Here is a 25,494-nt window from a genome sequence, read left to right as displayed (position 1 = left end):
TAGTAGAAAATAGAGCACTAAGGTACTAGTCCCATAGGTGGCAGCAATGCAACTTTTGGTTGCCGGCTGCCGTAAACCACAAAGAAGAAGAAGAAGAAAGTTTGATTCCGATCAGGCATCTTGCGGGGCCACCTGATGTTGATAGGTAGGGGGCCTTGCAAACACACTACATGAAGACAAGTGAAGATGGCGGATGTGTTGAGTGTTCTCCGTCAGTATAACATCCAGAAAAAGGAAATCGTCGCTAAAGGAGACGAAGTTATATTCGGAGAGTTCTCCTGGCCGAAAAATGTCAAGACCAACTACATAATCTGGGGGTATGTCAGTGCTTTAACCTCTATAAATCGCTTCTGTCGGCCCGCTGCAGAAGCCCATCTGTCTCTTATGGTGCTAGCAACAGCTCGATGCTAAGATGCTAACCTAACTGTACTTAAAACTTAGAGCTCTGTTTGTTTGCTTTGGCGTGATACGTGAGTGTTGTGCCCACTGGTCTCCTTCCTAGCTTTACCTGTTTTATATCTTATGTATATTTTTTAACTTAAAATGAGTTTTTGAATGTTGTAGCTAGCGTTACTGCTAAACTTGCAGTAGTAGATGTGGTGCTAACTTATTAGCCACGTTCGCTAGCGTTGAGTTGTGTTCTTATGGAGTCAAGTGTTTCGGTGGATCGAGGTACACATACTTATGTTTTTAATGTCAGTCATGACTATATTGTCCTACAAAGGCTAAGTGCAGTAACTGCGAAATTATTTAAACCCAAAATGTTTTTTAAAGTTTGTTTACTTTCCAAACAAATTAATATTTGGTACATTGATGATGGATTACGCTTTACGGGTTTACCATTGAATATTTTTTTATCCAAATCAATCCTAACCTCCATACTTTTAGGCCCAGAATTGTGCAGAAATCATGTTATTAGTAATTTCGTAGTTAGTGAACTTTGTAGGGCTGCTCAGTGATAATTTGATTTCAGAACCAGCGTGTGGAGTTAGTGACTTTACCATATCAACTTCATATTATAGTGTTATGCAATCAACATTAACTTCATATCGGTGACTAGTGCACCTTTTTAGATTAACATATAACATGCAACCTGAAGCAGCCCTGTGTACATTTAAGTCATGCTATGATGCTCAGATGAACTTGAAGCTTGAGTAACCTAATTTTCTTTTTTCTTTGCTTGTGTTTCTACCTTCAGTACTGGTAAAGAGGGCCAGCCCAAAGAGTACTACACTTTGGACTCTATCTTGTTCTTGCTCAATAATGTGCATCTCCCGCATCCCTCCTATGTGCGAAGAGCTGCAGTAAGTGCTCTGGAATAACTATCAAAGTGCCTTATCCTATTTGTTGCCTCATATTGGTATGCAGCATATTTGATTTTTTTTTCACAAATGCCCTGAAAGTGTTTTTGGGTGACATGAGTCCATGTTGTTTATAGACAGAGAACATCCCTGTTGTCAGACGACCTGATCGAAAAGGCTTACTGTCATATCTCAATGGCGAAAGTTGTAAGTAACACTTGTGACATCTATGGTTGTACATAAAATATGATGCATCAAGTACAGCTTTCATTGAACAAGCCTTATGAGGAAGAGACTAGCTGTACTTGGTCTAACTGGTAATTTATTAATGCAATTTTTAATTGTCTTTTCACAGCTACATCGACAAGTATTGACAGAAGTGCACCCATAGAAATAGGCTTGCAAAGGGCAACGCAAGGTAAGTCCACACCATGTTTTTTGCATTAAGTTTGAAGACATACTGTAGTTCTAACTGCAGGAATAATTGTTTTTAGATTAATTGTTATTATGAAACCTTGACTACAACTTTAATAAAGTGTATCTCACCACAATTTTTTATCTACTATTGCTGCAGCTGGGTTACATTCTCACAAGTGTTTTCTATTAAAGGGGTTGTATCCAAGTCAGGAAAGTTGGGAAAAAAACAAATTAACTTTGTGCAGTGAAAAATACCATTGTTCTGTTTTTTTTAGTCAAAAGAGCAGCTGATGAGGTCTCTTCTGAAGCCAAAAAACCAAGGATTGAGGTAAACTGACATATCTGTTAGTAAAATATCTTTCACTAACTGTTGCATAGTATTAACACTATACCCCCATGTTGGTCAGCTCAGCTCTGTAGCATTTACTCCCTTATCTCTATTGAACAAGCAGTAAAAGTTTCAGTAGACAGATAAACTATTACTGAACCTCTGAGTAATAATTAACCAATATAAATGCGTGTAGGGAGCTGTTGTCCTGACATAAAAATATGATTATACACAATTTTATCTAAGATGGCTGTTAAACGATTTAAGCCATGTGTGAAGAATTGACTTTGCAGTCCACGTCCACACAGGATGGTGGCGGCAAGGACACACTGAGGTTGGGTGGTGATGGGGTGCAAACACAACAGCCAGCAAACGTGGATGACAGTGAAAAGTGCAGATTTATTTACAGTGAGAAAAAAATTCGTGTTACAGCCCAAATGGCAACAAAAAAAAAAAAAATAAATCAAACAAACAAACAAAGCAAAAATGAACCTACAGGTTTCTCGATCGCAAAAACACACACGCACAATTCTCTTTTTCTCAAATCTCTGTAACGACCTCTCAGCAAGTTCACACTCTCCAGACTCCCATCCCGAGGACAGGTTCTGCTTTCCTGCCCTATACTGCACCTCAAATCTGAAGGGCTGCAACGCCAAAAACCAACGGGTAATGCGGGCATTAGTGTGCTTCATTTTGCCAAGCCATTTAAGGGCTAGGTGGTCCGTTTCCAGAAGAAAGTCTCTACCTAACAGGTAGTACCTAAAAGTGTCTAGTGCCCACTTGACGGCAAGGCACTCCAGCTCTACGGCTGAGTACCGCGTCTCCCGGGGAAACGGCTTGCGGCTAATGAAAGCCACTGGTCGTTGCTGTTCTCCATCACCCTGGAGTGGTACTGCCCCCAGACCAACCCCAGAGGCATCGGTCTGTACAGTCCATGGCTTGGAAAAGTCTGGGCTCTGCAGCACAGGGCCGCTGCACATAGCCTCCTTCAAATCAAGGAAAGCCTTTTCATGCTGCTCCTCCCACTTGACCTTCACCGGACCAGACTTTCTGGTCAGGTCAGTGAGGGGCGCAGCTCTGCTCGCGAAGTTTGGCACAAACTGCCTGTACCACCCAGCAAGCCCCACAAAGGACCGGATATCCTTCTTGGTCTAGGGCTGCGGGCAGTCACGCATAGCCTCGATTTTGTCCTTCTGGGGTCTGATTACCCCATGACCTAGGATGTGTCCGATGTACCGCACCTCCTGCCTGGCCAAAGCACATTTGCATCCGCTGTAGCACCTCAGCAAGATGCCCAAGGTGCTCCTCCCAGGTGGCACTGAAGATGACGATGTCATCCAGGTATGCTCCTGCAAAGGCACCAGTCCCATCCAGCACACGGTCCATCAACCGCTGGAATGTGGCAGGCGCCCCCTGTAGGCCAAACGGCATAACTTTGAACTGGAACAGCCCCTGGGGCGTCCTGAAAGCTGTGCAGGGCCTGGCCTCCTTTGCCATTGGCACCTGCCAGTATCCCTTACACAGGTCCAAGGTGGAAATGAAGTGCTCCTTTCTAAGACACTCGATGAGGTCTTCCAGTCTAGGCATGGGATATGCGTCAAAGTGAGATTGAGCATTTACCTGCCGGAAGTCAATGCAGAAACGCATACTGCCGTCCTTCTCTGGAACTAGGACGACAGGGCTGCTCCAGGCACTCTCTGACCGCTCAATCACTCCAAGTCTTTGCATCACCTGCAGCTCCTCCTGGAGGGCAGGCAACAGTCGCTCCGGAACTCGGTACATCCGCTGCCGGAGTGGTGTGGTGTCCTTCAGCAGGACGTTGTTGCTCCGGAGTGTCTTCCTCCTCCTTCACTGCTTGTACCAGCAGTTGTTGGCTCAGTGGCACCTCTCTCTCGTGCCACTCTTTCAGCAGGTTAATATGTAACACCTGCCGCTGCTTTCTCCTCTCTGGCATTTCCAGCTCGTAGGTGGTGGGCCCCAGCTTCCTGGTGATGCTGTAGGGTACCTGCCACTTGGCCAACAGCTTGTTCTCCTCCGTAGGTAGTAGTAGAGGAACTTTCTGGCCCGGCTGGAAGGTTCGCTGCCTCGCTCTCTGGTCATACCAGCGGGTCTGGGTTTGTTGCGCTTGCTGAAGGTTGTCCTTCACCATGTTGGTCACCTCTTCCATCTTCTCCCTCATGGTGATGACATAGCTGAGGATATTGGTGGTGATAGGCTTTGGTGACTCCCAGGCATCCCTGAGGAGATCCAGAGGGCCCCTCACCTGTCTGCCAAACAGGAGTTTGAATGGGGAGGACCCTGTTGAGGCTTGGGGGACCTCTCGGTAGGCGAACATGAGGTAGGGGAGCCAGCGGTCCCAGTCCTTGCCGTTGGCAGCCACAAACCTCCTCAGCATGCCCTTCAGTGTCTGGTTGTACCTTTCTACCAGTCCGTCAGTCTGGGGGTGGTAAGGAGTGGTTCTGATACCCTTAATCCCCAATGACCCATACACCTGCTTCATGGTGTTTGACAGAAAAGCTGTTCCCTGATCAGTTAATATCTCCTGGGGAATCCCTGCTCTGGAGAATAACTGCAAAAGTGCAAGGGCAATGGTTCTAGCTGTGACCTTTCACTAGGTGATGCAGGACCAGGAAGTGAAAGTAAGTGTATCAGTGTATTGTCAGCGTTTGGGTGCACAATGTACAGATTAACAGAATGAAATGGGTTATGTAGCAGAATCGACGTGTACCGCGTCATTCGCTATGATGGTTGCAGAAGTTTGGTGAGTAACTGAAATATTGATGAAAATAGCGCGTGCGCATGAATGAATTACGTCGCGGTTGCCGGCACCGCGCGTAATTACAAACCATCTGAAACGAAGTGTGTGTGAGTGTAAGCGTGTGTCTGTGTGCGTGTAGGAGAAGGAAGTCAGTATAAATGTCACAGGGGATGTCAGGCGAGTTGGGGGAAAAGGGGGGCTAACTTTTCACACCATGTTTATTAAATTGCCTTTGATCAAAATTTGACAACCCCTTGAAGGTTTTTGCTTATTGAAACATTTGATTGTCCATTTACTCCAAAATGAAATGCATTTTACTGGAGGTAAAAAAAAATGCAATTGTCGTGGCTGGCCTAGTAAATCATAGACATCAGATATTATATGTAGTTTTATTCTGTAGTTTGCTAATAGTCTGCACACCGCTTCTCTCTCTTCTAAGGATGAGGAGCGAGTGCGTCTGGATAAGGAGCGTCTGGCTGCCCGTCTGGAGGGCCACAAAGAGGGCATCGTGCAGACTGACCAAATCAGGTATTGGAAGAAATAATCTCTCCAATTGACATTATTCAGGGTTCGTACAGGTGCTGGAAATCCTTGAAAACACTAAATTTTAGTTTGTTGTATTCAAGGTTTGAAAAGTGCTTGGATTTTGAATGTGTTTGAAACTTCTTGAAATGTTATGTTATATGGGATGACATATATGAAAAAGATCTTCATATTAGAGACTGAAAACATTTTTGCATGAAAAATGACTTTTGAAGGAAACAGAATATCAAAATAGTTAGTGATTCATATTTCTGTCAAGTTTGTTTTCCTTTCATTTGTCGTCCATCTGTAGAAAGCTGTCTCAAAACATGTTGGTTGTTTACAGGGAAACGTCTAATTAAATGTGATGAACAAGTGCAATAATCAGTATACTGAACACTAACTATTGTGTTGTATACACATACTGTATGTAGGTACCAAAGCTGTAAGGTGCTGGAAAAGCATGAAATGCACCTTGAAATGCTTGAAAAGTGCTTGAATTTGACCTTAGAAACTGTGTAGGAATCCTGATTATTTCACTGCTGAGATCAGTAATAATTTTTATTCAACATACCACAGTGTCAGTATTAACTGATCGAAATGAATCTGATTGCTGGCTATCACTATTTACTACACAATGACACCCAGAGACCAGTTCCTTGAAACAGTGAGCTAATCAGATGTTCTTGACTTTTCTTGTCCTCCAGATCACTGTCTGAGGCCATGTCAGTGGAGAAAATCGCAGCCATCAAAGCCAAGATTATGGCCAAGAAACGTTCCACCATCAAAACGGATCTGGATGATGACATAACCCTGAAGCAGAGAAGCTTTGTGGACGCTGAGGTGGATGTCACCAGAGATATTGTCAGCAGAGAGAGGGTCTGGAGGACCAGGACAACCATTCTCCAAAGCACTGGAAAGGTCAGAGTCTGCGAAATACAATCACAGTGATATTTTCTTCAAACAGCGTAATTTCTGTCTTGACAGTAATTAATTGTATTTCCTAAATTGTCAGACTGTTCTAAATACACTACCACTAGTAAATACACCATGCAATTTGAGGTATTTTCTTGAATTCTTAGCTGCACATTAGCTCAATGTTGGACCTAGATTTCTGTCCTGACAAGACCATAACATATTTGTGAGTTACATTTGATGAACACAGTCCACACAACATTTTTATGTTACGAAAGCTTTGTTGCACCCACCTTTTGTAGGAGATAAAAATGTCTGCTCTGTTGCTCTTTCAGTCACAATCGGTTGGTTTGTGTCTAAAGGTGTTTTCAGTCTTGGTCTAAATACTGGCGTTCATACCCAAGACCATTCAGAACCACTTAACTGTACATACCTAAGTTTGAAAACAGCTGTCCTACTAAACTCTCTGAGACAATGGTCTTGGGTGTGGGGGAAAAATGTCAAGACATCCCAAATGTACAAATAATAGTATGTAAAGGGGAAAAACTCAACCACTAGATGGCAGCAATAGAATCCTTTTAATTCAGTGTGTATTTACTCACACTGAAGAACTTTAACTTGCTCATTTCAAATCCAAGAAAGTGTTGAGTGTCTGTAGGCCTGGATCAATTATTCTGACAGTCGATAATTCATAATAATGTCTGTATCAAGATGGTTCTTTTACACAAAATGCTGAAATCTGTTGGTATACTTCATGATATAGGTGTAAAACTCTAGTTCACCTTTAGATGGTAGGTGTATTTGTATCTTTTACTAAATAGTCAACTTGAAAGCACACAGTAATCACTGTCCAGGTGTGTTTCAAACCATTCTAATGAATGGCATTTTCATGTATTGCTTTTGAGGTGGGACCCTGAAACCTTGATGTGTTGCACTAACTGTTGTTCACCAAATGATGAGAAAAGCAATCATTTTGTGACTCATCATGTCCTCTTTTGTATTGCTCCCCTGCAGAATTTCTCCAAGAACATCTTCGCCATCCTTCAGTCAGTGAAAGCCAGAGAAGAAGGGCGAGCACCGGAGCAGAGACCAGCACAGAACACCAGTCAAGTGGTAAGAATGACATTCTTTGTGAAATATGTGTTTTCTATATTTTTGTTTTTTCAACCTTTTTTAAGGAATTTAAAATGTGGCCAGACACCAGTCAAAAATAAATGTGTGTACTGTACACTCACGCTGTATACTAATAAGTCTTGGCTTTGATAATCCTTTTGATAACAGTAATATTTCCATGTTTTTTCAAGGACCCATCTCTAAGGAACAAGCAGCCTGCCCCAACTGCCTACAACAGATACGATCAGGAGCGATTCAAAGGAAAAGAGGGTGAGTTTGTGCTTGTGTCTCGTGATCACTCGATATTTGCAGAACAGGCCTGTTTTCATGCTGTGTTGGCAAACATTGATGCTGTAAACTAATCTTTTCTTAAATAAACAAGCTTCAGAAACCAGACTGTGTCAGTTAGCATGCTAATATTAATGCTGATCTGTTATTAGTATAGAATATAATTAGTCATCTTCACAATTATTTAAATGTAAGGGAAACTGCAAATTAGAGGGCACAAAGAGTTCCTGAATTAGATTTGCAGGCCCCTTTATACCTGGAATAATTTTGTAAAAAACACTAATAATTAATGCGTTTTAATTGCATATTGCACTGATGATCCTAAAAATGTCAGGACACTGTGCTCCACTGACAGATGCCAATGCCCAACCCTAACCCACTTTGTTCCGTCAGTAATCTACAACTTGTACTGTGTTGTTTTCTTAGAAACGGAGGGTTTCAAGATCGATACCATGGGCACTTACCACGGCATGACCCTGAAGTCAGTGACGGTAAGAACAAAACTGTTGGCTGACAGTGTTGTATGAAGAGTAATCCCCGAGCTACACTGCATGTGAATTGCCAATTAATACCAATTTATTGGTATTGGTGTCTGCTAGAGCAGCTGCTCAGAAGCATCAGTATGACCAGACCTATTTGATAAAACATTTCTAATATATATTTCAGTATGAATATTTGTAATGATTCACAACATCAGTCAGTTGGCAACCACTTAGTCTCGCTTCTTCAAAAAGTTAAATAAAACCAATAGGTGCTTTTTCATTAGGGTCGAATACCCGGGATGTGGCGGGTCTATTTTGGCGAAACGCTCCTAATTGGCATGTGAGTCGTTTGAGCGCCCGTTTGTTGGCCCTGTGGGAGAGCAGGGTCGTTTTTCTCCCGAGAGAAGCCTGGTGGCTGATTGGATGTAGCTCTCAGCGGGATGTGACGTGTGGTAGTACAGACGCCACATCAACATGGTGAAGTAGAGTGGACACTTTTATTCAGTGTTGAAGTAGAATGCAACACAGACAATGATGATTGCAAGGGTTTGTTAAAATGAATGCTGTAGCGGCCGGGTTGGATTCTGACCTGCGGCCCTTTGCCTCTCTCACTCACTCACTCACTCACTCACTCACTCACTCACTCACACCGAACTGCAAGCGGGGTGTTAACACACATTCACAGCGCCTGGAATTTTGAAGGTGGAATGTTTTCTTTCATGTTACTTGTGCATACAAGTTGACGTTGTGAATCATACAGGCCACCTTACTTCAAACTGCAGCTATTCTGTATTTTCACTTGGAGGAAGACTGACGCACTGCTGTATCACTGATCAGCTGATCACCGGCAATCGAAACCCATTCAGAGTGGTACATCACCTCCGGAGTCTCCTAAATCCCACTGGCGTCTTTTTTTGTAAAAGAAACACGGCCAGTGGAGAGGGCCTACCCGGAAACTTCCCTAGCGGCCACATTTTACCCTCATGGAAAAGCACATAATAAAAATAATCACATCTTTAAAACGCCAGGACTAAAATAGAGTAAACCATCTATAAAAAAATTGTTACTTGACTTCATGTGTTTTGAACTTTAAAAACATCCATTGACTATTTTGATACATGTAGAAACTTTTTATTTACACTGTAACAATTCCACTCAATTTAGAGTAGCTCGTATTGGTAAGGCAGCATATTTAAAACATACAGTGAAGCTTACATCATTACAAATAGTACCCTTTGCACCACAGTGAAACAGTGCTTATTCTAAAAAAAAAAAATCTAATTTCCCTTATGCGGGATTAATAAAGTAATTCTTCTTCTTCTACAACTGTACATAAACTCTCCAGTGGCTTGACATATAAACATTGTTCATCTCTTTAAAATTGGCAATAACTGTAGAGCACTTGCATCAGTTTTTAACATTAATTTCAACATTAATGAAGAATTTGTCTTGCGTTCCCATTCGGGATGTAACAACATTGTAAGGCCGATGCAAATGTGTGACAATTCAAATCAGCTGAGAGGAAAAAAAAGCCCCGGTCACCTGATTGAAAAAAAAAGTTACTAAAAGTCCAAACCACACTGACAAGCCAATTTGCATCCCCGCTCACCAAAAGCAGTGCAAGAGCCAACAAGATTACCGCGTGCATTGGTGTTTTTATGAGGCCGTTTAGTTGACTATAAAGAATTTCTGCCCTTTGTCCCTGTGACAGGTTCAACAGCAGGAACAGTAAATGTGCACAGATCTCAGCTGCTGTCTGAAGATGTGGTTATGCTGATAGTCCTTAAACAAACATGTAAATTCCAAACTAGGCCAAGCCTTAGTTTTTTTTGTTTTTAATTACATTATTGCTTTTGTTGTTTAAAAAATATATACCGTATCTTCCGCACTATAAGGCGCACCTAAAAACCTTCAAATTTCTCAAAAGCCGACAGTGCGCCTTATAATCCGGTGCGCCTTTTATATGGACCAATATTGAGCCACAACAGGTCTCGCAACTACGGTGAGCAGCCGCCGACTCTATTTTCCCCCGTAGAAGAAGTAACGCGCGGTGCATGTTGAGATATATGACTGCACGAAGCGTGCCGTTTCATTTCCATTTGTGTGTTTGTGTAAAGAGCCCAAAATGGCTCCTATTAAGAGACACGCTTACAACGCAGAGTTAAAACTCAAGGCGATTAGTCACGCAGTAGAACACAGGAATAGAGCAGCAGCCAGAGAGTTTAACATGAACCAATCAATGGTGCAGAAGTGGAGGAAGCAACAAGATGACCTGCGTCAAGTAAAGAAAACTAAATAGAGTTTCTGAGGGAACAGAGCGAGACGGCTACAGTTACAGGACAAACTCCAACAGTGGGTTGTTGAACAGAGAGCAGCAAGTAGAAGTGTCTGTACAATCACTATTCGACTGAAGGCAAGGTCCTTAACGTAACCCCAGCCTCGACTGTGGTGACTTTTCTATGCGCCTTATAATGTGGTGCGCCTTTATAGTGCGGAAAATACGGTATGTTCATTTTTACTTTTAGAAAAAAAAAATTAAAAAGGAATTTACACCCGACCTCAGAAATAATCATTCTTTGATTCCAAAAGAAGTAAAGGTGAGAGAAAATACATTTGATATATATACATTTTATAAATGTATCTTTTTTTTACTAATTTTTACTTCAATCTCATTGTGTCAAAAAAATCGTAGGAAAATCGTACCGTGAACTCTGTATGGTATCGAATCGTGAGTTCAGTGCAACCTGCCTGCTCTCACTGGGCTGATGCAGGGGTTTTGTTTATTGCTATGCATGTGATGCCAATATTTGAGTATATCGTTGGGATGAATCCCATGTGATGTTATCAGCTGGCTGTACCTGCAGCTGGAATAAGGCACCCGCCAGTTGTTGAATAGGGACCTGCTGGGTGGATTAGTGGGATCTATCTGGAGCTTGGCCAGGCATAATCCTACAAACACATCCTCCAGAGACAGGTAGTCGACTGTTGTCGATATACGATAGATTTTCTCTGCCAAGTCTCCAGAGAAGACGTAACCAGTCCCAGAGCAGAAGGGGGGGTACCTAATACCCTTGTACAGCTCAGGTGCCATGTACCACTTGCTTTTAGGGTTTCGGATGGGTGAATAGTCTTTCATGTTCATACCTGTGAAGTAATTCTCCTTTGCCTTCAGTTGTGGCCTGAGAAGCTTGTAAATGAGATACTCTGTGTTGACGAACATGTCGCTGTCCGTCTTCATGGCATAGCTGGCTCCTGGGCAGTGAATTGCCACCCAGTTCATTCCCATTAGTGTCTTTAAGGTCAGGTTTTTGTAGGTATCATGAAAGTCCTGCTGAATGATATCGTGGTATTTCTCGCTCTCTGATTCTAGCGTCCTTTGCTGTAAAAGTCCCAGCTCTCCTTCTTTTTTCCCCAGTAGAAACAGCCGGATCAATCCTGGAACAACACTCTCGTTCCCCCATGTCTGCCGTATGGCATTTCTTGCCTCCACCTGCCGAACCTCAACGGCTATCAGGAACACCAGAAATGGGGCAGGACTGCTATTTGCGCATTTGTTTGGCTCGTTGATGATATAAGTGAAAGGCCCATGGGTTATACCACTACTAAGATCTCCCTCTACACTTTGAGTGGTGTTGGTGGCTGTAGTCTTTGCGGCTTGAGTAGGTGGCACAACCTCCTTCTCAGGGGAGGTAATGTTAGCCTCAGCCTTGGAAGTCGGTGGAGGAATAATGAAAATCCTCTGCGCTGAATTTGGGGCACTAATGCTCAAGTTGGTGGTAAGACGTTCCCCACCTCCAGACACCACAGGATGGTCTCTGCACCGTGGCGTACATGTGAGCTTTGTCAGCCCTACCTGGAGGACCAGAAAGACCAGTAGACCCAACAGTGACAGGAAATAGAGACATTTAGCTGTCTGTGCGCAACAGTGGCGTCGTCTCCACTGCATTGTTTCCAGGAGGACTAATTCACTCAGACCACCCTCGGATAAGCGGTTGAAGATGAGATAAGATGTATGCTTCATAAACTTCTTCTTAAGATTTCGGCTTTTATTTTTTAGTACAGTTGAAGACTAACAGGAAATGGGAGATAGAGAGGGGATGTAATGCAGCAAATCACTTGAATCCCAGACAATGGTGTTGTCTGGCAAGCCAGCTGTGGGAGTCCCCTCTGAAGTCTTGTGATTGCCTAGGAGACAGAGGAGAGAACGTATTTGAGTAAAAAAAAATGGTACAGCATGTCACATAATTGCATTAAAGCTGCTATACTCAATATGTGTATATTGACAACAAATGAAATAACGTTTGTAAAACGCTCTTTTTGACAAACACCCAGACAATTATAACCCAACTCTGAGGTTACCCTTAACTCAGTGGGTGTTATATTTTATCATTGTTTTGGTTTTACAGCCTACAACATCACTGTCTTGGTACACTGTCACCAGAAAGCTGTTTTTACTTTAGTTAGTTTAGAACAGACTGTACACTTGCTGCACAGCACCAAGAGTTTTCTCAAGTGAGGACTGTTCTTTTAGCCCCTTTGCAAAGGTAAAGACTGGGGTGTATTGAAAAAGTTGACATTGAGAATGTCAGTGGGAAAATATCTAACGATGATGGCATCAGTCTAACATAGAAATGGGCAGGTTTCATACGGTTCCTGTGATATGAGCTGTTTTTTACTAGTCAAGGACAGAAAGTGAAGGTCAGGAATTCTCCTCTTGTCAGTGTGTAATGGAAAAAAGTTGTTGTTTTTTACACAGACATTTTAAAATAACACATTTTAGAGCTTTATTTGCAATACCACAATAACGTGATATTTTTGCAAAAGGTTATCATACCGTCAGAATGTCATACCGGCCCACGCCTAACCTCACATTAGGTAATTTGCAAACTGGCTTGCCTGTTCATCAGTTGGCGTAGCATTAAGTCCATGTATCACTTTTAGTTAAACAGGAATTTTTAAAGTTTACTGCATTACATTGCCCCCATCACTTTTGCTTCTATTCAAACAATGTACTGTAACGGGTGCACATGCAAATTACGTACAGTAGTTAACTTTGAACAGCTGCCATTTGCATATGAAACATCTAAATCACTGAAGTGTTCTGTTTGTACAGGGTTGACAAGTCTGTGTAATATGAAGTTGTGGAACACTAAAATACTAGTGGTACAAACTTCTTACACACTTGCAAGCAAGAAAACTCAAACGATTGAGGTTGTGTTTGCACTGCATGCTAATGTGGTACCACAAAGGTATACTTTTCTAGAGGTTACATTTACATCTTCATGATTACTGATTATTTACTGAACTTTGTTCCAGCCCAGTGATCTTTAGTACTTTTGGAATGTCCTTGTTTTCAGGGCAAGAATAAACAATATATGTTCTGCTTTGTCAGCTCAGAGTTCCTTTGCGCTTAAACATCATCCAGCCTGTGTATGCGTGCTGCCAGCACAGAGAAAGCGTGGTCTCTCAATGTTTTACTAAATTACACACTACCCTCTAAAAGGACCCCAACAAGACAAAGAGTGGTTTGTGAGAGCTCACGGGAGCACTGAAAAGACTTCTGTTGGCAATCTCGCACGCAACAACAAAAATAGAACCAGTGTTTCCTTTATAAAGGCACACCCTTCACATCCTGTGCGGTACATAAAAACTGCTCATTGATTTGTGTTGATGTGCATGTGCATTTTAAAGCATACACTCACCCGTTTCGATATAAGTACTCTTCTCTTTATGCCATCCATTTTTTTTCTTTTATCTGAATATGACAAATTACAATCCCCACACTGATCCACTTCTTGATGGTTACTCCTGTGCTATAGACAAATCGCAGTTACATACAGCTCGGGCTTGTAAATTTTATCTACAACGTGACAGTGTGTCATCTTTTAACCAAACCGACATGTTGCTGCGACTCAGAAAGACGGGGGAAATGTAGTCCTCTTCCAGGCACTAGCTATCTACCACATTCATGCACAAGTGTGGCTGTGTGTGCATGCATGGGAAGAACATGTGTCAACCTCCAGTGTTGCAGTCTCTCCATCTGCCTTGGTGCATATGCATCCCCAGTGGCTTGATGCTAACAGTGCTGCTGCTGCCTTCGGCCAAAGGGAGTAGATAGTCACTGGTTGACAGTTAGCTGCAGCCGTGGGTCCTTCCGCTGTCCTCACTTGTCGTAGTGTGTATATTAGCTCACCAGTGGATTGATGGCAATCAACAATGGATGATGCAAAAACCTTACATCTCTGTTTGTTCCTCTCTTATTCCATTTCTGTTCTGATCGTTTTCCTCCCGCTCTTCTTCTTTTATTCACACGCTCTCATGTTGACTTCCCTTCCCCCATGCGCTTCTCTCCTTTTTTTTGTTTCCGCTTTCCTTTTCTCACCCTCCTCATTTAGCTACCCTCACACTCTGTGCTGTGGTTGCGTTGTCTGTGAGTGGGCTAGAGGGGTGAAATCAGCGGGGGAGGAGGAAGATGAACAGGATGTAGCGGCATGAGTCGTGTGTTCATTCTGAAAGGCAGTCCTAGGCTTGGTGGCAGTACGCTCAGCATCACGCCGTCTCTGATGCTGTTGCTGTCTGCACTTTATGGGGGGGGGGGGGTGCTGACCTATTTGTGCCCACTCTCGAGAAAGAGGAAATGAGCATTATCTCAGCTGTGTTAAGTAAAAGGAGAGAAAAGAGAATCTTTCACACTGGCACAAATCTCAAAGGCTTGTGGATTGCCTAATCTGCTTGAAAGATGAACAGGTTAAAGCTTACTTGTGCAATGATGGATAGTGCACTCACACAGGAGTATACAAAATATGTATTTAAATGTGTTTTTTCCATATAGATTATTTATGTATTAAATTACCAGAGAACATACCATATACTGTATATCGTTATGAAGACATTTTGGCCATATCGTCCAGTCTTCTGGCTACCATCCACACCTGGGCAGTCCCTGGTGGATAGTTCTTATTCATATTGCAGTCCTTTTTAAATTCTGTTTTGTAAAGCTGTAATGTGGGGGAGAGGATATCTTGCTGCAAAGTCACTGGAGGGGAAGTACAAAAGCCCTAGCTGCTGCTGAGCTGCAGACAAGCAGTTTATCTGTAATTGACAGTGATCCTTCAGTGCTGCTGATAGATTGTGCCCTGGAGCTGGTGGAGTGGGAGGAGAGAAGATATGTTTGCATTTCAACAGACCTTGTGGCCAACTAATAATAGTTCATGGCTCATTCAACAATTGAGCTTCATTAATAAACTAGATTTCACCCTTACCTTTATAAAATAGTGAACAAACAAAACAAATTAATCAACAAAAAACAAACGATGATAATTAACCGCTACAGTTGTAGCGTTGGCTGATTTGACCATGGAAATGCGAGTGACGTCTGGCTTGACTGCAGTTGGGCAACATGGGCACTCATGTTGACCGTTTTACTGCTACCATAGTTTTGTATTGTCGGACCTATGAACAAATCTTTACTATTCAGGGGGTCGGGCCCTTGTATTCACATGCACACCAACATAAATGGCAACATTTTTGTTGCTGCCACAGTCATTTTTGCAAAGCACATTTATTGATAAGACCCTGTTGTGTTTTTTCAGGAAGGAGCATCTGCTCGGAAGGCCCAGACCCCAGCCCTGCAGCCTGTCCCTCGTCCAGGTTGGTGTTAATATCAAAATTCAGTCATATGTCTGCTTACAATGCTTTTGTAAAGTTTGCATAATGCTAAGTTGTTTGAATAACTACCTGCATGGGAGTGTACATGTTGTTCCTTATTAGACGGAGGAGGTGAGAAGAATTCTTGGGAACTTTGAAAAGTTTTTCTTTCGAATAGCCCTGGTAGCAGAGTGTTGTTAGTAAGTCCCTGAAAACTAGCCGTTTAAATTCTTTGATACAACAAAAAAAGGATGTGCATGGTGAAAGATTGCAGCTCACCAAGTAGGGCTCAAAACAGAGATCTTGTGTTTTTTCTTTTCTTTCAAGCTTGGGTCAATTTTGATAAATTTCTTTTCCTGCAAAATGCATAAATACTGAAACATGATTAAACATCCCATTTTTAGGATTTAATGTGCATGACAGTTGAGAATAATAAGCAACCCGAACAGCTGCAGATGATAGTTTTTGTTACCAAACACAAGGTGAGACAGCAGATCAGTGTGCAGGTCCTGTTTCAGTCTGTCACACTTGCAGATGTGAAAAAAGGAAACCGTGTTTTCTGTTTACATGAACCTGAAATGCGATTACTGCTCAGACTACTGAAACTAAGTGGGTTTTTTAATCTTTTCATCTCACATCTGCTCTCTTCATCTAATTTATTCATGTGTTTATTTTCGTTCTGGAAGAGCAGTGAAAATCCCTCTCTTGATTAAAAACTACTACATTGTGTATGTACTGTAACAAAGCGGCTGTTTCACAGTAAGTTCCCCCTTTTATCTCCTAAATTTCTTAAAGTTTACCCATGTTAAATCCCAAAGTCTCCCCCAAAATGGTATTTGAATTTAATTAATTTAAAGTACTTAGAAAACTACAAAAAAACCTCTCACTTACTGATATTATCCTCTGTATCCGTGACCTGAATGACATGGGGCTGATTGATTTTCACCAACTCCTGTCTATCCTGACGCTGTTTCTCAGTAAATGTCAGACAGCTGTCTGCATGTGTCATTTTGAACCGCATGTGTCATTTTGAACCACAGCTTCTACTATGAGAGGAGAAAAACACCACATACTCCTACCAACTAATCAGTCACAGTTTTGGGACACTATCAGTTATTACAATTGAGTTCTTGTAACTCCAGGAGATCTAACTAACAAAGGACGTCTTTATTCATTAGCTACTATCTATAAAAATGTCCATGTATAATTACATTAGACTGGATGGTGCATTTAAGGTACATGAACAAAATTTAATTGTAACATAGTTCAAGAAAAATACATAGAAGCCTCCGTTTGTGTGTGACCAGGTTTTATAGTGTGATCCTTGTAGTGTTCCCCCCTTTTTGCTCACCACATTGAAAAATTCCAAGGAACTTCACTCGGCCTTGAACATAATACGGTAATATCGACTTCTGCCACAGATGACCATTCCATAGAAAATATGCACATGCGTTCTGGATGAGACAGCCTCTGTGAAAGAGACTTTTGTTCGGAGAGAAAAATCACATGTCTGTTTCAAATATGGACCCAAGATGCACCGCAAGTTCTTCATCTGTAGTACACATTGTGTTTTGGTTAGTTAGAACCGCAAAGGCGGTTTGTCATGGTTTTTTCTGTATCATTATTTTTGCCTCTCTGTGAAAAGTAATGCCGTATATATATCACATTTTTCTTGTCTTTTTTCCTTCTAGTTTCACAAGCCAGACCTCCACCAAACCAGAAGAGAGGTATATTGTTTTCACTCAGTTGCTACATTTCTGGCAAAAATGTAAAATACAGTATACTGTAAATGATTTAATGTTATGTTATACCAACCAACACTCATTTATATGACTTATATGGTCATATAACTGCCTTTTATTTGACTTTGTCTATCCCACCGTTTCTCAACCTGGGGGGCCAAAGCTTCATGGGGGGCTTCGAGCCTGAAGAGGTTTAAGAGAACTTTAACAAATAAAAATTTTTAAAAAAGATTCAAAAAGTTAAAACAAGAAGAAAACACTGATTTCATTTCTCCCTTTTTTTTAAGTAACCTGTAAAATGTATGACTGTTGGGATGTTAATACTGTAGAAGACAGCTAGCTTGGGTTGCCAGAGAGTTTTTAGATGTGTTTTATTTAGTAGCAGCATTGTAGCAACGACAAAGAGCTAGTTGCTAGCAATACATGTATTTCTATGATCCATGATGATATGAGAGAAAACGCTGAATGCAAGTAACTATACACAAAAGGTGGCAAAGTGTGTGATTGAAGTTAACGTTACAGACCAGATAGCAGAGTTAGCAGTTAATAAGAGCTGCATGTGTAATCCAGAGTTAGGTAGGGCAATAAAATACATGACATGTTTCACATTCTTACCATACTGTCTTACTTGTTTTTTTGTGCTCCAGTATATGCACTACACATATTCTTTCTGATAATGCAACTGACATTATGATAGAAATCCAACAGTAGGCTAAAGACAATGGTTTTTGGAAGGGTTCCTGACTATCATGATTTTCCTCTACAGGGTCCAGGACACCCATCGTCATCATCCCCGCCGCCACCACCTCACTCATCACAATGCTTAATGCGAAGGATCTTCTGCAGGACCTAAAGTAAGTGTTACATACCTGTTGCTTTGGTGAAGGATTGTTATTTTGTTTGTAGCTCAAATTTAAACTTTTCATCATCAAAACAACTGGAAAATGTTTCAGAAAAATCCAACCAAATTTGGAATCAAAGCTGATTGAGAAATATGTTTTTCCCAGCCTTGTAAGCAAGTGTGGTTAGCGTCTATAAAATACTGTGAATGAGATTAAGTAATAGTAGAAAATCTGTTTCTACCTTACCAGGTTTGTCACACCAGAAGAGAAGAAGAAGCAGGGAATCCAGCGCGATAATGAGGTTCTGCTTCAGCGGCGCAAAGACCAGATCCAGCCTGGAGGCACAACACTGAGTGTGACTGTTCCATACCGCATCATTGATCAACCGCTTAAACTGGCTCCTCAGGACTGGTGAGCATTTCATTCCCTTTACTTCAAAGTACCTGTCGACTTGACATGACTGCTGGCTACTTAATATTTTGATGTTGCACAGCATGTATCTGCACAATCGGGTTGTTGCAGCATTTTTACGGTTCCAGTCTAAAGCCTAAAAATAGTATTCATGTCACAAACATGAACAGGATTAATAAACCGTAGAAAGCAGGACTCAAGGATAATCTGATAAGATTTTAGAGGTCAAGTTCACTGTGACCTCACAAACACATTTTTCTGTTCCTTACGCTTATTGTGACATTTCACACGTCTGTTAGGGTAAAATGATGAAGTGAAGGCAACACTAATCATCATTAAGGCTGTGACTTTTGCCCAAAAATCATCTTTGAAGTTTGTTTGTTTATTAATATTTGAATATATTCAAATATGTATTAATAATATTTCGACCATTAAATATCCTAAGTAGACCTCACGACACGGCTGTTTTTTATTAAAAGTCCAGGCCTCTTAAGTGTCACGCATTGAGCGTGACAGTCACTCTTTTCGGCCTTTGGTCCCCAACTCCCGCCACACATTGTATTTCTCACCCGCAAAAACAATTTATATAATACAGCTCCCACAAATTCTCTTGCCAAGGAGCAGCAGCGCAACATCAGCAGCGCAACAGCAGCAACGCAGCAGCAGCAACAGCAGCAGCAGCAGCAGCTGCCAGCCAATCAAATAAAAGAACGGGGTTACACAACAGCAAATCAGAAAATAGCACTATTGTATCTGGGTAAGATTTAACGCAACAACCAATGAAAAAAGCATAGTTAGCCTGGTATTATTTACGTGATCTTGGGGCTCCAAGCATCACTTTGAGCACAAAGTAAGTCATCTCCTGTTTATTAATGTCACATTACAACAAATGCACAACTTGTCTGCAGACGAGAAAAAGCCTTGGCATATGAATTGAAAATGTTTACAAGCAAACAGTTAAAACAAATAATGTCCATAAAAGGTTTGAATATTAAGGGCTGCGTAATATTCGTTTGAAGATTGTTTTTTTTTTTTAAATATTGTAATTATATTTGAACATCAAAGTTCGGAGTCAAAGCCCTCATCATCATTTGTTGACTTGGAACTGTGCTAATTGTTTAGCTCTTCTATGCTGTCAGGTTGAAGATGTGTGAAGCATCCACATTTCACCATAAACTTACTAACTTAATACCTTTAAACTTAATTCCTTAAGTCTTTACCACATACAGTGCATCCGGAAAGTATTCACAGCGTTTTACTTTTTCCACATTTTATTACGTTACAGCCTTATTCTAAATTGTATTAAATTAATCTCTGTCCTCAAAATTCTACACATAATGCCCCATTATGAGCACGTGAAAAAAGTTTTCTTGAGAGTTTTGAAAATGTATGAAAATTAAAAAACAAAGAAATCATATTTACATAAGTATTCACAGCCTTTGCTTAATACTTTGTAGAACCACCTTTGGCAGCCTCCACAGCCTTAAGTCTTTTTTAATATGATGCCACAAGCTTGGCACACCTCTCTTTGGGCAGTTTTGCCCATTCTTCTTTGCAGTACCTCTCAAGCTCTATCAGGTTAGATGGGAGACGTCTGTGCACAGCCATTTTCAGATCTCTCCAGAAATGTTCAATCTGATTTAAGTCTGGGCTCTGGCTGGGCCACTCCAGGACATTCACAGAGTGGTCCTGAAGCCACTCTTTTGAGATCTTGGCTGTGTGCTTGGGGTCGTTGTCCTGCTGAAAAATGAACCGTCACCCTAGTCTGAGATCAAGAGCACTCTGGAGCAGGTTTTCATCCAGGATGTCTCTGTACATTGCTGCATTCATCTTTCCCTCTATCCTTACTAGTCTGCCAGTTCCTGCTGCTGAAAAACATCCCCATAGCATGATGCTGCCACCACCATGCTTGACTGTAGGGAGGGTATTGGCCTTGTGATGTGCCTGGTTTCCTCCAAACATGACGCCTGGCATTCACAACAAAGAGTTCAATCTTTGTCTCATCAGACCAGATAATTTTGTTTCTCATGGTCTGAGAGTCCTTCAGGTGCCTTTTGGCAAATCCCAGACGGGCTGCCTTGTGCCTTTTACTAAGGAGTGGCTTTCACCTGGCCACTCTGCCATACAGGCCTGATTGGTGGATTGCTGCAGAGATGGTTCTCCTTCTGCAAGGTTCTCCTCTCTTCACGGAGGAACGCTGGAGCTCTGACAGAGTGGCTATCAGGTTCTTGGTCACTTCCCTGACTAACGCCCTTCTCCCCCGATTGCTCAATTGAGACGGCCGGCCAGCTCTAGCAAGAGTCCTGGTGGTTCCAAACTTCTTCCATTTATGAATGATGGAGGCCACTGTGCTCATTGGGACATTCAAAGCAGCAGATATTTGTCTGTATCCTTCCCCAGATTTTTACAGACAATTCCTTTGACTTCATGCTTGGTGTTTGCACTCTGACATGCAGTCAACTGTGGGACCTTATATAGACAGGTGTGTGCCTTTCCAAATCATGTCCAATCAACTGGATTTACCACAGGTGGACTCCATTTAAGCTGTAGAAACATCTCAAGGATGATCAGTGGAAACAGGATGCACCTGAGCTCAATTTTGAGCTTCAAAACTCTCAAGAAAACTCTTTTCACATGGTCATAATGGGGCATTATGTGTAGAATTTTGAGGACAGAGATTAATTTAATACAATTTGGAATAAGGCTGTAACGTAATAAAATGTGGAAAAAGTGAAACGCTGTGAATACTTTCCGGATGCACTGTATATTATGTCTGCAGGGACATGGATTTAAACTGCAACAAGACTGTTTAGCAAAGGCATACAACCGCAAGGCAGTAATTGTAGTTTATATCAATATATTCAGTCTCTCTCTCATACGGATGATAGCAGAGCGAGGTTTTTGCAGAGACGGACGGAATTTGTGGCTTAGATGACAAAGAGTGGCCAATGGAGGTGTTAAGCAGCATACCATTGTGCCGTAAAAGGAGCTAAATTTAATGTAGCGTGTCCACCTGATAGGAGGTGCTACCATCACTCGCGTTTACATGTAGTTTAAAACCCGATTATACTCCGGTTAAGGGCATACCCTGTTTTTTTAAACACCATGTGAACACCATACCCATAACAGACCTAGAGAACTCCTTCAGTTCCCAGATTATTCGCATATGTAAACAGCTTTCTCAGAATATTATCAGGTTTCTTGTCTGCACATGCTCCCCACTCCGCGGCAGTGGCTTTTGACCCGGAAATAGAATAAACCAGGAAGCAACGACGCAGAAAAAAACAAAAATAATAGAGCGTTACCTTTAAACCAAGGGAGGACTTCGCAACAGCAAGTTACTACCAAGAAGATTGTGATTTGTGATTTTAACAAAGGTGAACCGGAAAAGCTGTATTCAGTTCAGCTGTTTGTTGGTGGAGCGCCACTTATTGTACCGGAGGAAGAGTTACTCCATCATTCTCCCATTTGACCCCCGTTCGTGTATACAAGGGGAACTTCAATAATCCGATCATTCCCTTAACAGGGGTAAAGCCATTTTCGGGTTGCCGATGTGCATGTAAACGCATATCGGGTGGGAAACCATTATCCCGGGAGCTGATTAAATATCTGTGCAGTTCTTGTTACAGTTATAGGAGAGCAAGGCCTGACTTCCTTCTATGGTGGCAGTTTGGTGTGTGTTGCAGCAGGGATGTCAACACTTCATTCTTGCCTCATAATATAAGAATAGTGGACAAGCCATACAGTACAAAGTGTAAAAATAATTATTTAATTAAATCTACCAGGTAACAGAGCTCATAGTTTAATACATTTATATTATATGTAAATATTATTATACCATTTAATGATATCCAGCAGCATTGCAGCACCGTTGATGTTAACTGGTGGCAGTTGACTTTGGTTGGCTTTCATGTTAAATGTTTAATTCTGAATTTTGTATCCAACTGGAACACATATTGTCTCTTCACAAGAACAACCAGTGAATGTGTCCTCCTGCAGGGATCGAGTGGTGGCTGTGTTTGTGCAGGGTCCTGCCTGGCAGTTCAAAGGCTGGCCATGGCTGCTGCCTGATGGATCTCCTGTCGACATTTTCGCCAAAAGTAAGTAATGCAGACTGTAAAGTTTTGTTGTTAGAGATAGCACGTCAACCTCATTTTGCGGCCCAGAGCTGAAAGCAAACATATGCCTTCTGCTGCGGTCGAGTTGAATGGAGTTGAAAACATCAACACGGAGCTATCTTAGAACTATATTGATTTTCAATCAAGATTCCAGCACGGCGGCAGACAATTCCAGCGAGGCGGCCTCCTCAACATTCATAATGCAGTAAATACCCCGACCTCAGAACTGAAGAAGCCTCTTGGAAGACTTTGGTTATGATAGCTTTGTAAGAAAAGAGAAACATTTTTGTTAAACCTTCACATGTGAATCTTCTGCGTAGTTAATACCCTTTCTGGCATTATCTGATGATTTATAAATCAACAGACTTACAACTGGGTCTGAATGGGGAAAAAAAAAATCTAATTGCAATTATTTTTTACAGAAATGCAATTGCAATATTATTTGCAATATAAGAGGGAATGTTAATTTTGACATTGTCATTTTCATTGAAAAACATTAACAAAATAGTTTTCGTAATCATTTTAAGTCTTTAGAACATGATGTGTAGGTGTCAACATCTCTGCAGCACGACTATTTACCTTCTTAATAAATATTGCGCGGTGTTTAATTTGAAGATTGCAGGAGGCCATATTAGGATTTATAAAATGTTTATTGTCCAGCTGTACTTGCCAATCTATGACTCTTGCACTGCAATTGGATGAGAAGTTTATATTTAATAAAAATATTTAATGCATGAAATTGTGAAAGTGAAATTTTGGCCAGGAACTGTATGCAGACTACCCAGCCCAGCTAGTAAGAGATAACTGTTGTTTTGGCAAAAATGTTTAAGGCTTTAGACACATAACAGGGCTATTACGCAGGTTTGTAAGTGACTGCCAGCGTTTTTTTACCGGATTCATCCATATTAATGTGTGTGTGCATGTGCCCCCTCCAGTCCGAGCCTTTCATTTGAAGTATGACGAGGCAAAGATAGACCCCAACGTGCAGAAGTGGGATGTGACCGTCCTGGAGCTGAGCCGCCACAGGCGCCATCTGGACCGGCCCGTCTTCCTGCGCTTTTGGGAAACCCTCGACAGGTCTTTCTTCCTTCTTGTGCATGTTTATGTCTACCCATCTATTTGTTTGTCTCCTGACCCACTGTAACTCATTATTCAGCAGTTATATAGAATCCTGTTTAAATGGATAAAGACGAAGGAATTGAACAAACTCACCTTTCTTCCCTTCTCTTCTTCTCCTTTATCAGATACATGGTGAAACACAAATCTCACCTCAGGTTCTGAGCCCAGATCACTGCGTCCAGCTCCAAAAGTTCTACAAATTTAATTCTTCGACCCTTCAACTCTCCTCGGTCCACCTGTCGCAGACGTAGCCGCCTCTCATCTTCCAACGTGATCCCCGTTTTAGTAGGAGATGGAGCACCTATCCAGAGGACTTCCTCCAACACTTCTTTAAGGACTCCTTATGCAAGGCGTTGCTCTGGACACTGGAGAGGAGATTTACGGGGATTTTTGTGTTTTTGTTGTAATTATTTTCTAATGTTTCATGTAGTTAAACAGAAATACCAAAATATGTTTTATATGAAAAAGGCAACATACTGTGGAAACAATTTAAATACGATATTAAGCAACGTAATGACGTTGAAGGGAGAGGAGGTTTTGATTTGCGTCAATGGTGAAGAGGAAAATTGTCAATTTAGCTCAGAACTTCTTAGATTGAGAGAAACGTGAAAATGACTCTCGGTACAAACAAAACGGCCACTGATTTTGGGGAAGGGGGCTTCCTTTACACTTATTTTTTTCTTCTGGGTGTTTGTGATCTGAATGTGTATATATATGATATGATAAACTGTCGATGGAAAGCTCTTTGATCAGAGAGAAGGATGCAGGTAAGTGATGTTAATTCGACTCTGCTCTGACTCAGTGAGATGATCTCAGTCAAGCAGTGAGTTCCAAGCTCAGTTTTTGACAGATCAGTACATCTCTTGGTCATGCAATGACCTCGTTGAAGTCTTCTTTTTCTTCTTTCTTGGTGTTGTGCTAGAGGAGAGACATTATGGAAAGTATTGCTTTAAGTCGTCACATGAAAATAGACAATAAAGCCTCAGAGAAACAAATATCTGTGTACTTCCTATTGTGAGGATTAGTGCTCACCTGATTCATATTATTTTTCTCTTTAGGTTCATTAATGTTTTATTTGCTCATAAAAGAATGAATGTAGATAAGGGCATGAAATGGAGCTGGATTACTAACAAGGCGGGCAACTTCGTCCAGAAGACCAGGTGCCGCAAAAAAGATCCCAGTGTTTCAGTTGATTTTTGGTCATTTTATTACTTGTAAATTTGTTAAAACTGTAGGATCCTGAAATGTTAAAATATGGCGCTGTCCAAATCTATTGCAAGCACCTCGATTCATTTTGTTTATGTGCTAAAATGGTTGCCAGACAGAATTAGTCAACACTGCAGAGTGGTTAGACCCAGGCAACTGAAATCATGCATTTTGCAAAATGAAACCTACAGTAAGTGATTGTATTTGGATTAAATGAGCTTCAAACTCAACATTGACGTCAACTTTTATGGTAATGTTACATTCTTGTTAGCAAACAGTTGTTGC

At 41.5% G+C, this 25,494-nt stretch overlaps 2 protein-coding genes across 2 annotated transcripts; one reads left to right on the top strand and one right to left on the bottom strand.

Moving 5' to 3' along the window:
- The first annotated feature begins 180 nt into the window (after positions 1 to 180).
- cdc73 (cell division cycle 73, Paf1/RNA polymerase II complex component, homolog) lies at positions 181 to 25,376 on the top strand. Its single transcript, XM_083928251.1, has 17 exons — positions 181 to 317; positions 1,199 to 1,304; positions 1,439 to 1,508; positions 1,657 to 1,719; positions 1,994 to 2,046; positions 5,244 to 5,332; positions 6,034 to 6,247; positions 7,256 to 7,354; positions 7,546 to 7,624; positions 8,069 to 8,133; positions 15,717 to 15,774; positions 17,463 to 17,498; positions 18,280 to 18,367; positions 18,605 to 18,766; positions 22,766 to 22,866; positions 23,820 to 23,961; positions 24,129 to 25,376. Exons 1-17 carry the CDS (start codon positions 187 to 189, stop codon positions 24,163 to 24,165), a joined length of 1,593 nt encoding a protein of 530 aa, XP_083784377.1. The 5' UTR covers positions 181 to 186; the 3' UTR covers positions 24,166 to 25,376.
- Positions 9,346 to 12,304, bottom strand: LOC310957952 (beta-1,3-galactosyltransferase 2-like). Its single transcript, XM_083928717.1, has one exon. The coding sequence runs from the start codon at positions 12,143 to 12,145 to the stop codon at positions 10,859 to 10,861; it is 1,287 nt and encodes a 428-aa protein (XP_083784843.1). The 5' UTR covers positions 12,146 to 12,304; the 3' UTR covers positions 9,346 to 10,858.
- Positions 25,377 to 25,494: the final 118 nt, after the last annotated feature.

Source organism: Echiichthys vipera, assembly GCF_963691815.1.
Source record: "Echiichthys vipera genome assembly, chromosome: 15".
Lineage (NCBI taxonomy): Eukaryota > Metazoa > Chordata > Actinopteri > Perciformes > Trachinidae > Echiichthys > Echiichthys vipera.
The sequence above is the reverse complement of the archived record's forward strand: the minus strand, read 5'-3'. Positions and strand labels throughout refer to the sequence as shown.

What these genes read in the sequence shown, in the direction of transcription:
- cdc73 (XM_083928251.1), top strand. Translation starts at nt 187, where the DNA reads ATGGCGGATGTGTTGAGTGTTCTCCGTCAGTATAACATCCAGAAAAAG. An exon ending in ACCAACTACATAATCTGGGG is followed by an intron (nt 318 to 1,198) that starts GTATGTCAGTGC and finishes TTCTACCTTCAG; the next exon opens with TACTGGTAAAGAGGGCCAGC. An exon ending in GCGATTCAAAGGAAAAGAGG is followed by an intron (nt 7,625 to 8,068) that starts GTGAGTTTGTGC and finishes TTGTTTTCTTAG; the next exon opens with AAACGGAGGGTTTCAAGATC.
- LOC310957952 (XM_083928717.1), bottom strand. Translation starts at nt 12,145, where the DNA reads ATGAAGCATACATCTTATCTCATCTTCAACCGCTTATCCGAGGGTGGT.